Source organism: Corylus avellana, chromosome ca6 (assembly GCF_901000735.1).
Source record: "Corylus avellana chromosome ca6, CavTom2PMs-1.0".
NCBI lineage: Eukaryota > Viridiplantae > Streptophyta > Magnoliopsida > Fagales > Betulaceae > Corylus > Corylus avellana.
The window spans coordinates 15,641,171-15,652,843 of NC_081546.1; the positions used below are offsets into that span (position 1 = coordinate 15,641,171).

At 36.5% G+C, this 11,673-nt stretch overlaps 1 protein-coding gene across 1 annotated transcript; it reads left to right on the forward strand.

Annotated features, from left to right (window-relative positions):
* The first annotated feature begins 8,529 nt into the window (after positions 1-8,529).
* On the forward strand, positions 8,530-10,406 carry LOC132185239 (class V chitinase-like). Its single transcript, XM_059599039.1, has 2 exons — positions 8,530-9,667; positions 10,186-10,406. The coding sequence occupies exons 1-2, from the start codon at positions 8,530-8,532 to the stop codon at positions 10,404-10,406; spliced, it is 1,359 nt and encodes a 452-aa protein (XP_059455022.1).
* Positions 10,407-11,673: the final 1,267 nt, after the last annotated feature.

Here is an 11,673-nt window from a genome sequence, read left to right on the forward strand (position 1 = left end):
AGCGTCCACTCTTAGTGGACGCTATTGGTCATCAAATTTATTTTTTTAATTTTTTTTTAATTCTTCTACGTACTCTTTAGGGTCGACTTTTGTCGACCCTAATGCCTAACTATTAGGGTCGACTCTCAAAGTCGACCCTATTGAGCTTTTTTTTTCTTTTTTTATTTTTTTTCCATCTTTCAGCGTCCACTTAAGTGGACGCTATTGGTTAAGTATTAGGGTTATATTGTTGACCCTAAAAGTTTTTTTTTCGCCGCTTAAATTTTTCCCGCCCCTAGGATAATTCCCGCGCGTATATTAGGGTCGACTTATTAGCGTCCACTGTAAAGTGGACGCTAATAGTCAACTTTTCGACCCATTATTAGCGTCTACTTCGAGGTGGACGCTAATACGGAACTATTAGGGGCGACTTTCAAAGTCGCCCCTAATAGTTGAGTATTAGGGGCGACTTTTGAGTCGCCCCTGATGAGTATCTTTCTTGTAGTGATGGTTAATTAGTGTTTAGGGTTTAGAGTTTTGTAAGAATAAACATCTTGTAATTTATAATTCTTTTATGGTAGATTGATTTTCATTTTTATGTATTGTTCAACAAAAATGGTCAACAAGTTTGGTGAGCATGATAGTGGCTAATTTTTTTTTTTTTTTAGCTAGAATGGAGCTAGCCAAATGATGGGGCTACTTTTTTGCTGAATTTTTGCTACAAGCTAGGCTAGCCAAAATAACAAGTGGTTAACGCAATGAGAATGCTTTTATTGTATATGCCAAAATCTATCGGATGGGGATCATCTTTATTTCAAGTCAAATTGAGAGGCTAGGGTCTTTTTTTGAAGGAATTATTTCTTCATTGAAGCAAAATGCTCTGCACAATGCAAAAGATATAATTTGGAGTCTTCACAACTCAAACATTATCTATGACATACACAATATATAGCCTCTCGGGTTATAATAAGATAACATTTATGAAAAGTCATCATCTCGACCAGTTTCAGATCTACAGCAAATTCTGGTGAATCACGTCTCCATCCACTGCCAGGTCCTTGATTCCCAAACTTTTTCTTTTTCTTTTTTATTTTTTTTATTTTATTTTTATCTCCACTACTAGCAGTGCTTTATCAATCACAATCCCCTTCAATGTCTTTACCATAGAGACAATTCTTCTATATGCTTAATAACTCTTTCATCATCAGTCTATGATTTACTTCCAAAAAAAGAACCATAAGAAAACAAAAGACAGACCGAAAACCAATTCCGTTATTCTTAAGGATTCGTGAAAACAAAATCTAAGAAAACAAATAAAACTTCACCCCATAGATCGCTACTAAAAGCAGATTTAAAGAAAATACATTCTTATTCAAAAACAACGAAAATACAATAACAAAAACCTAACACACCCTCACGCGTTCCACGTGCTACTGCCGGCCAGCCACACGCCGCTAAAAATTACCCTGAGGACCATGCATTGACACACACGCTCCAATCGATCTATGATGGAGGCGGGAAAAGTGAGGGGGAAGGGGGGAAAGAGAAAGGGGGTGGGGAGGAGGGATTCGTACGTAACTCCCTTATCCCACTCTACTATGCCAGAGGCTAGGGTCTATTTCGTAGTCCAAGTTTTTCTTTGACGTATCTAACAGTTAATTTTAAATGACGTAGCAATATCATATTGAAATGAAATAGAAATGATCTATTTCATTGTTAAGATTTTGTTTTAGAGGATAGTTTAATATTTAAAATCTATCATGTCTATAGGAATAGAACAAAATAATCATCACTAATTTTGAGTAAGGTATCTATTTTATATGTTACAATATGATATATCTACGAGTGATGACTATGGAAGTTTATTGATTATTGAAAATGTAAGGAGGGAGAGAGGAAGAAACACTGAGAAATATATATTAGGGACTATATTTTTCCTTTGATGCATTTCATTTCATTGATGGTTTATTTATATAAGTGATTTACTAGCTATTATATTGTAGCCATTGCTTTGTTTCCTTTTGTTGCCTTGTTTCCTTTCCCTGCAAATATCAAATACATTAAAAAGTAACGGCAAGACTAGTAAAAATGAAACACATTGCCAGACAGAACCTCCAACGATTTTTTATTTTTATTTTTTTTCTACACCCATCACTTCTCACTTTTATTTTTCTTGAGCTACAAAATTGTACGTATTGCAGCAATTTGCCACCCTTGGGCAGCTAGAGTCTTTGCAGAACCTCTATATTGTTGGGTTTGATGAAGTTGTTACAGTGGGTCGTGAATTTTTTGGTAGCTGTTCTTCTTCATCTAAGCCATTTGGTGCCCTCAAAGTTCTTAGGTTTGAGAATATGAAGAAGTGGGGGGAATGGAATTATTTTGGTGACGAAAATGAGGGTGTAAGTTTTCCTCAACTTGGAGAGCTTTATATTATAAACTGCCATAAACTAACCGGAGGGTTGCCTATCCATCTTCCTTCTTTAGCCATACTTGGTAATACTAATTGTCAGCAATTGGTGGCTCCACTCCCAAGGACTCCTGCTATACGTAATTTGTGGTTGTATGATTGTAATGGGGTTTTGTTAAATGAATGGCCACCTGGAAATTCTGGAATGCAGAAGCTCCAAATTGAAGGATTTGATGCACTAGAGTTCCTACCCAAGGGAATGATAGACTCCAATGGCAGTCTTCAAGAGTTGGTGATCAGAAGATGTTCCTCACTTGTGTCCCTTCCTAAAGATGGTCTTCCATCTACATTAAAAACCCTTGTGATTGATTATTGTAAGAAGTTAGAGCTCCCAACAAACCTGGACTATTCATCCCTGCGAAAACTGTCGTTGTGGAATTGTGATTCTGTGAAGTCCTTTTCATTAGATTTATTCCCAAATCTTGATCACATCGGAATCGCTTCGTGTAGCAACCCGGTTTGGGCTTTGTTCTTAATTATTTATTTATTTTTTCAGAACTTATTTTTAACAATAAATAATCACTTAATTAATACTTTAACAATGATAGTATGATACGCCTAAGCTACAAGTTACAAGTGAGGACATTATTCTTGGTTAATATAAAGATATTTTGATATAAAAGGCTTTTTATTTGCCAATATATATTGACCATATTATGTAGATCTTCCACAATTATGGCCATTTAGTGTTTTTTTGTTTCCGCATGGGTTCTGGTATTTATTTTATCAATTGAAAAGGCATATGGCTTATGTACTTGAGTTCTTTAATTAAATGTATTTTTGTTTCAAATTCGATCAATAAGGATGTGAGGAACTTTGGGTTTATGTATTTTAATCATAAAAAATAATTAAAAAAAAAAGGCAAAAATCTTCTGGTGGGTTGAAAGTCATTTATTTAAGTTAAGATTTTACTGTTAAATTGGATGAAAACTGATGCAGCCTGACTTGGTACAATGCAAAGAAAACATCAACAAGAAGAACGGATAAATAATTCTAGACATTGAGTCTATCAAAGATCTAAGAATTTTTTTCAAAACTATAGAGTCTATCTATGGTTTGAAGGAAAATAGAAACAAAGCTCAACTCTGGGACTTCTTATTGCATAAAACTCAAATAATATCAAAAACTACTTCTCACAAATTAGGTCCCGGGTGAGTCCCATCAAGTCCCGGCAAGGTCCCGAGTGGTGTCCCGGGCGGGTCCTAGTCAAGTCCCAGGCCGGTCCTGGGCAGGTCCAGGTTAAATCCCGGGCGAGTCTCGGACAGGTCCCAGGCGAGTCTCGACGCGGCTCCTGGTCAAGTCCCGGGCGGGTCTCGGTCAAGTCCAGATGGAGTCCTGGGCGAGTCTTGGCATGGTAAGTCGGTTTGAGAATGATATGCTTAAAGTCAGAAAATGATTTACGGTTTTCAAAACCTAAAACATTTTCCGAAAATTAAAAAAGAGTTTTTGGTAAAAGGAAAAATATTTTTCGTTGACTATTATTTTACATCGCACTAAACACTGTAAAATGCAAAAATTATTTTCTGGAAACCACGAAAGAAACCAAACCTTAATTTATCAATTTGGATTCCATCAACTTAATTTATTAATTAATTCGGCTCATCCATCAAGATGATTACTAAATATGTGAAAATATATACAATATTGCAGACCTGACCTTTCATATGTACGTGAAAATGCATTCGATCTAAATGAGATTCTTATAAATTTTTCTTTAAAATTAACCATATCTTCCCATAAAAACTGCAGCCTTTCTCGTCATTTTTCGACAAATTAACGACAAAATTGTCATCCAACAAATCTTTAAAAGCAGACAATACACACTTGTAACACGTTTCATTACATAACTTTTAATTAATGTATTATATGCTTACCAAAACCGTATTTTGTGGCTTTTTTCTTCCCATCTTTTGCCAATCTGTACGTGTATCATGTGGAATGCGATTGAGCTAAATTTTTCTACAGTCAGTAACTACGGCTTAATTCTCCTACAGCCAATAATTTCAATTTTGATTGCTCTAGTTTTCGAAAATCATGATGAGATTCTCAGAACCCTTAGGGAAGGCTTAGAGCGCGCGTGATGGCATGTCTGTAGGAGTTGAAGGGTCTAGTTGAGTGTGTGTCCAGATCGGCCGATCATAAACCTAGCGTCTAGAAAAGAGTCAGTAGCAGTAACCAGGGGGAGACAAATACTTGTTTATATGACTAAGGGAAAATTTCAGTAATTACTATATATATCCACGATCTTTCATTAACTACTTTTGTAATTATACTCTTAAACTTTTACAAATTGTAAATTTAATTAAAATTACCATCTTTCAGAAGTTTGTAATGTCAACTCGATCTCCCGTTTAAAATTCATAGTATTTTTGTAATTTTTTAAACATATTATGAATACTTTGAAATTTTCACTTTTCAACCATATGATTTAACGTTGAATTTTATAAACTCTCCGTGTCATTATGCATTTTGCATTTTATGTACAAGGCTACTGTGGACACAGTTCAAAGTCTCAATATGTGTTCTTCTTGAGCAATTTCCATGTGTAGGCCGTGGGAGGATACCGATTACTATATCGAATTGTGTTTACACCTAACATGTGCATTTTAAAGGAATTAGTCTATGAATAAAAATAAAAAATAAAAAAAAAACCGTGTGCATTTCCCTCATCAACCATCTGATTTAACGTTGAATTTTATATACTCTCCGTCTCATTACGCATTTTGCATTTTATGTAGAAGGCTACTATAGACACTTCTTTTTTTTTTTTTTCTAAGCAAATAAGGAAAGGGTACATAACTCAAAAAACCGAAAAGGGGTTGGGCTCCCCAACAACAAACCCAAAACAGCAAAACAATGCAGAAAATACAAACAAATAGGAAATGGGCCAAAAAATGGCCCGGTCCTCTGGATCTTGGTCAACAGACCAAGAAATGGCACCATCAAAGTGGTGTTTTAAGCAAGCCAAAGATCTGACTAGCTTTGAAGCAACAACACCCTCCAAAAGGAGGCCGTTGAAGGAGAGGCACTGAATTCCCATCTGAATCTGCAGCAGGGGAGAACCGATCTCCGGTTGATGAAGCAATCTCCACAAAAATATCAAACAAGAGTAGCTCAAGGAGATAAATACCCAGAAAAAAACAACAAAACACAACAAACATAAATACAAAACACAAAGCAAAGCAAAATACAAGAAAGAAAGCAAAAACCCCTCAGCAGCAGCGCCAAGGGAGCAAAAAACCACCAAACACCGGAACGAGTGGAGGTAGGCGGGCGAAGGGCAGACCGGAGGAGCCACGCTTCGGAGCGTGTGTACCACGCGTCCGCGAGTAAGATCTACTCTCGGGCGCGTGTGGCTCACGCTCCGGCGAGTGTTGGCCGGACGGAGGTGCAGATGGTTGCGTTGGGAAGCTGAGAGGCTGTAGAGCATGGTGGGGAGGCACGTGTGATGGAGGAGCGACCTGATGTTGATAGATCGGGTTTTTTTGAAAAAACCAAATCTAGAAACACCAGTTTGGGGGCTGCGGAGGCTGATGGATGGTAGGTGGAGGTTGGGCTCGGCCGATCTGTGGCGGAGATGGAACTGTGATGAACGGTGATGGTGGAGGAGTGATGGGAGCTGCTGTGAAGGGGAAAAAGAGACTGGAAACAAAAGAGAGAACAAAAGGGGAAAACAAGAGAAAAAGAGAAGAAAATGAAGGAGAACAAGGGTGGGAGGGAGGAGGAAGGGAGAAAATTCCATCCCTCCTCCCTCAGGCAGCCACACAAGGTGGAAGGTGAACCTCACAAGGAGGTGGAAAGCTTCTTTTAGAGAGAAGGAGGAGCTTCTCTCTCTAAAAGGGCCGGTCAGTATATTTTACTATAGACACTTCAAAGTCTCAATATGTGTTCTTCTTAAGGATTTTCCATGTGTAGGCCGTGGGAGGATACCGATTCCTATATCAAATCGTGTTTATACCTAACATGTGCATTTTAAAGGAATTAGTCTATGAATAGAAGAAAAAAAAATACGTGTGCATTTCACTCATCAACCATCTGATTTAACGTTGAATTTTATAAACTCTCCATGTCATTATGCGTTTTGCATTTTATGTACAAGGCTATTGCAGACACACTTCGAAGTCTCAATGTGTTCTTCTTGAGCATTTTCCATGTGTAGGCTGTGGGAGGATACCAATTCCTATATCGAATCGTGTTTACACCTAACATGTGCATTTTAAAGGAATTAATCTTTGAATAGAAAAAAATAATAATAATAATAAAATAAAATAAAAAACAAAAACAAAAAGGTAATTAGTGTATGCATCTTAATTTCTGTCTACAGGTATACGTACGGATAAATACTTATCTCCAAACCGTTATTTCTATCTATATCTCTACCATATTGTAAATCATCTATATAATTGGAAAGTTGATTACTAAAATGATATGAGAAGATTATTATTATTTAGCTCTTGTATTGGTTTTGGAAAGTGTTAGATTCTGCAAATTAACCTAAATTTATCCACTTAACTACGCTTAACGCTTAACTACAATTGAAAAGTGTTTTGAATAGTGCAAATTTACCAAACGCTAAACTACGTTGATTTTTAAAATTGCATTTTTATTATATAAACCTTCTCACCTACCTAAAACCTCCTTTAGCCCCATTAAAATTTTATTGGTTCCTAACCACCAAGGTGGTAGTTGAGTTGGTAGAAGAACTCATTTCATTCTAGTGGTCGCGTGTTCGAATCCGCTTGCGGTAGTAGATACGTGAACCAGATGCTACTATGAAGGGGCTCTACCAGCTCACACTTTGGTGGAGTTGTGGTGACGGGCTCGCCTTCCCAAGCAGTAGCTATGGCTCAAACCGGACATTCCACAGCGGATGGTAACCCCGATAGTCACGCCCAAGGGGGAAAACTACACTGGTCGCCCCTTCCCATCCTTTAAATTTAAAAAATAAAATAAAATAAAATAAAATTTATTGCTTCCTCACGTTACCCACCCTCAAATCTGCAAGCTTCTGGAGGCTTATTGGGGTTGTTTGTCAAACAACACCTTTACCCCCAAATACTATTCACTTTAGTTTTTTTCAAAAAAAAAAAAAACAAAATAATTCAAAACATTCGCGCTCTTTTAATCGCATCATTTATTTTTTACTGATATTCAAAAAAAAAAAAAAAATCACTACAAAACAAAATATTTCCATTTTTAAAGGCTTTTGGCCTAAAAAGTGTGAAGAAAAACGTAAGAATGTTTTTTTTTTTTTTTAAGAAAAGTAAAAAAGTAAGAATGTGTAGTATGGAAAAGTGAAAATTTTTGTTTTGTAATAATTTTTTTATTTAAATAGTAATAAAAAATGATTGATATGATACAAAAAGTAAGAATGTTGAGAAAATAAAAAAGTTTGAGGAATAATTTGGGGCCTTTGCCAAATGCGTACAAACTTAGAGCTCGCATGATGACATGTCGTGTCGAAATAGTTAGCATAAAGATCTATATCTAACAATATATAGCTTTACCTCTGTGTGTGTACATGCATAATTTAGTAATATACCTCCTGTACGTTGTGCTGCATATGCTTCTGCTTATTTCTTGAAATAATGACATTTACTAAGCATTAAAAAAATATTATAGGTAGAGAAAGGATTGTGATTGATTGGGTTTGTATATGGTAGGTTTTTTGAATTTGGACTTGTTTTGGTCTTGTTTGGCATTGGCTAGCAATTTAAACATGGACAGTTACTATTTATTAAAAAAAAATTAAATTTTCAACGTTCTGACTTTTTGCTGTTTATTGTTTTTCTGTTCATATTTTTTGGTCAATCCCTTTTCTTCCCTTCCTAACGTGGGATAGGCTGGTAAATTTAATTAATAGAGTTTTGTTCATATTGCAGCTCAGCAATGTTTCTATCTACCTTGTGGTTTCCGTTTGCCCTAATTTAATTTGTATATTTGCAATACTGCCTATATATAGGCTTGCATTCTCTTCTTAAAACTCCAAGCAACCTATATATATATATAGGCTTGCATTCTCTGCTGAAAACTCCAAGCAATATCTCACTCTCATAGCTATTAGCCTAGAGCAAGCTGCAGAGATGGTGGGCAGATGGTGGGGAAAATGCATTATAGCATTTCTCATCACCTTCCCTTCAATGGCTCGCTCTAATACTGCTATTGCGGCTATTCCCCCAGTGAAAGCCGGATACTGGTATTGTCAAAGTGACTTCCCAATCTCGGTGCCTAGCATACCTTCCCAGCTTTTCACCCATCTTTTTGCTGCCTTTGCGGATGTCAAACCCAACACCTATGAAGTCACCTTTCCTGACGAATATAGGGAGCGGTTCTCAACCTTCACCCAATCCGTGCAAAAAACAAACAAAAAGGTCAAAACCCTTTTATCCATCGGTGGATTCTCTGGCCCTACGTTTGCTTTAATGGCTAGCCAGCTCAGTACCCGCAAATCATTCATAGATTCCTCAATAAAGCTAGCAAGGTCTAACGACTTCCATGGCCTTTGCCTCCACTGGCTGTACCCCTCAACGGCGGCCGACATGACCAACTTTGGCTCTCTCCTCGATGAATGGCGTGCAGCCGTTGACAAAGAGTCCCAGCTGACCGGAAATGACCGGTTGCTTCTAGTCGCAGCGGTCAATTACACGTCGTCGACGTCGCCCACAGTCACATATCCCGTTAATCAGATTGCAAGGAAGTTGGATTGGATCAACGTAGTGGCGTACGACTTCTATAACCCCGCTCTTGCAGGGAATAGAACTGGACCTTTTGCTGCATTGCACAGTCCACAAATCAATGCAGAAACCCCACCTTGTGGGCATAACGGCGTCAGTGCTTGGCTTGCAACAACTATGCCCGCCAATAAAATAGTCCTTGGCCTTCCATTTTATGGCGCCGCATGGCGCCTAGTAAATGAAAATAACCGAGAAATATTTGCGGCGGCTGCTGGACGGGCTCAAAGTGATAAAGTATATATTAATGACTCAGATGGGACCTTACCTTATAACCAAATCAAGTATTTCATAGAGAAACACCCAGGTGGCAGACATGATCACAGTGACGAATATGTTGTAGACTATTTCAGTACTGGGAATACTTGGATTGGTTATAATGATATTCAGAGTATCAGAGCTAAGGTTGACTATGCTAGGGGAAAGGGATTGCTCGGTTACTATGCATGGCATGTGGGCGGCGACAGAGATGGGACTCTTTCAGGAGCAGGTTAGTATGTTTTTATCTTTCCTAAATCATGCATCTACAATTTGCTTTTGAAGCATATATATGAGGTTTTTTTTTTTTTTTTTTTCACATACACGTGTCTCTGTTTTGATATGTGCATGCATCGTCCATAATAATTCTCACTTGTTATGTATGTGTAATTCTAATTACTTGTAAGGTATATATGAGTCTGTGATGCAAAGTTAGCTCAATCACCTCTAAAGGTCTCCTGACCGAGGGTGGTCGAATCACCCTAATGACTTTAGGCCGGGTAGCTCATCCCCATCCCTTCTAACCTGTTTATAGTGTGGCGGTAAGTGTTTTAAGATAATTATTAGGTGTGCTAGAGTATATTTGCTATTTGTTAAATGTTGCCGTACGTGTCAACATGTAATTTGAAGGTGTAATCAAGGATTTTACTTTTACCGCATCCTTATTGAACTCAAACTCTTCCAATTTGAATTTGTAAGTATTCATTGATCATTCTAACTTGTAACTTGTAATTCTTATTGCTATCGCAGCTTCTAGCGCATGGCCAATCCCTAGACTTGAACAGGCCGACACCGGCACCGACAATGGCACCGAAACCGGTACCGGCACCGCCACCTCCACTGCAACTGGCGTCGGTACCGTCACTGGCACCGTCACGAGCACCATCACTGACGCCAACACCAACACCAACACTTTTACTTGCATCAACACTTGTCTTGCACCGGCACCAGCACTGGCTAGCTCGTTGTGAACATTCAGGCCACTTATAATATATGTCATAATCGTTCAATAAGAAGCTTGCATTATCCACAATAAGGCCAATTATCACATGTGTTATAAGGCCAATAATCAGACCCGCGTGTATTTGTAACATAGAAGCTTGTATTATGAACAATAAGTCATCTTAATTAAGATACATGTCCATTGTGTTAAGAAGCTTGTATTGTGAACAATAAGGTCAATTGTCAAATATGGTGTGTTGTAAGGCCAGTAATAAGATATGTTATATTATTTGGAGCATATACATATATAAAGAAGCTAGCTTGTATTACTGATAAGTAGCTCATAACCAATGCTTTACATGCAATTCTTCATTATAATTTAATTTCAATTTTTTTTTTTTTTTTTTTACTTGGATTTTCTATCGTACTTTTTATTATAGGTTGTAAAAAAATATATCATGCATATTTAATTATAATGACATACTAAAGGTTATACACCAGTATATTACTCAATATTGTACACACAATTACAATTTACACACAGAAGAGCGCATAGATGTATAAATCGCATAAAATTTTACTATCACAAGGCCCTTAATTTTAGTTTAATCCATATAAATTAATATATGTTAAAATTTTTGTTCCTAGCGGAAAAAAATAGGAGACAGAAAACTTGGATTGCATGTGATTATAAAAGTATTAATAGAAAGTTAGCAAGGATCTCTAATATTATTGATGTGATACCTATCCAAATAATTTTGAGCCATTAGAAAATATACATAACAAAATAAAAGGAAAAAAAAAAAAAATCTTTCAATCAATGCAATCAAATAATCCTCCTAGTGACTCACATCATATTCAATGCTTAATTATCTCTTTGGTGTTTCCAAAGCGTTTAGGGAATGTTAGGTGCTCTCAAAGTGTTTATATTCATCTTCAGCATAACAATGAAATATATTTTAATCTTCTTTGCTTTCAAAAGCATAAAAAGCACTTTGAAAAAATACCTAAATACGAGTAAATCTTACAAAAGAAAAAAACTCTTAAAACGATGAAATGAATTAAAACATAAGACCCTTAATTTTAGCTTAATATATATAAATTAAAACATGTTAAAATTATGTTCTGATATGATTAATTTAAAATAAAAAGAAGTATAAAGGGAAAAAAAAATAGTAAGAAAAAAACATTGATTTTGATTATTAAAGCATTAATATAAGAAAATTAGTATGAATGTCTGATAAATAAATTTTTGGCTTCTTTTCCTTAAAAAAAAGATAAAAAGATAAAAAAATT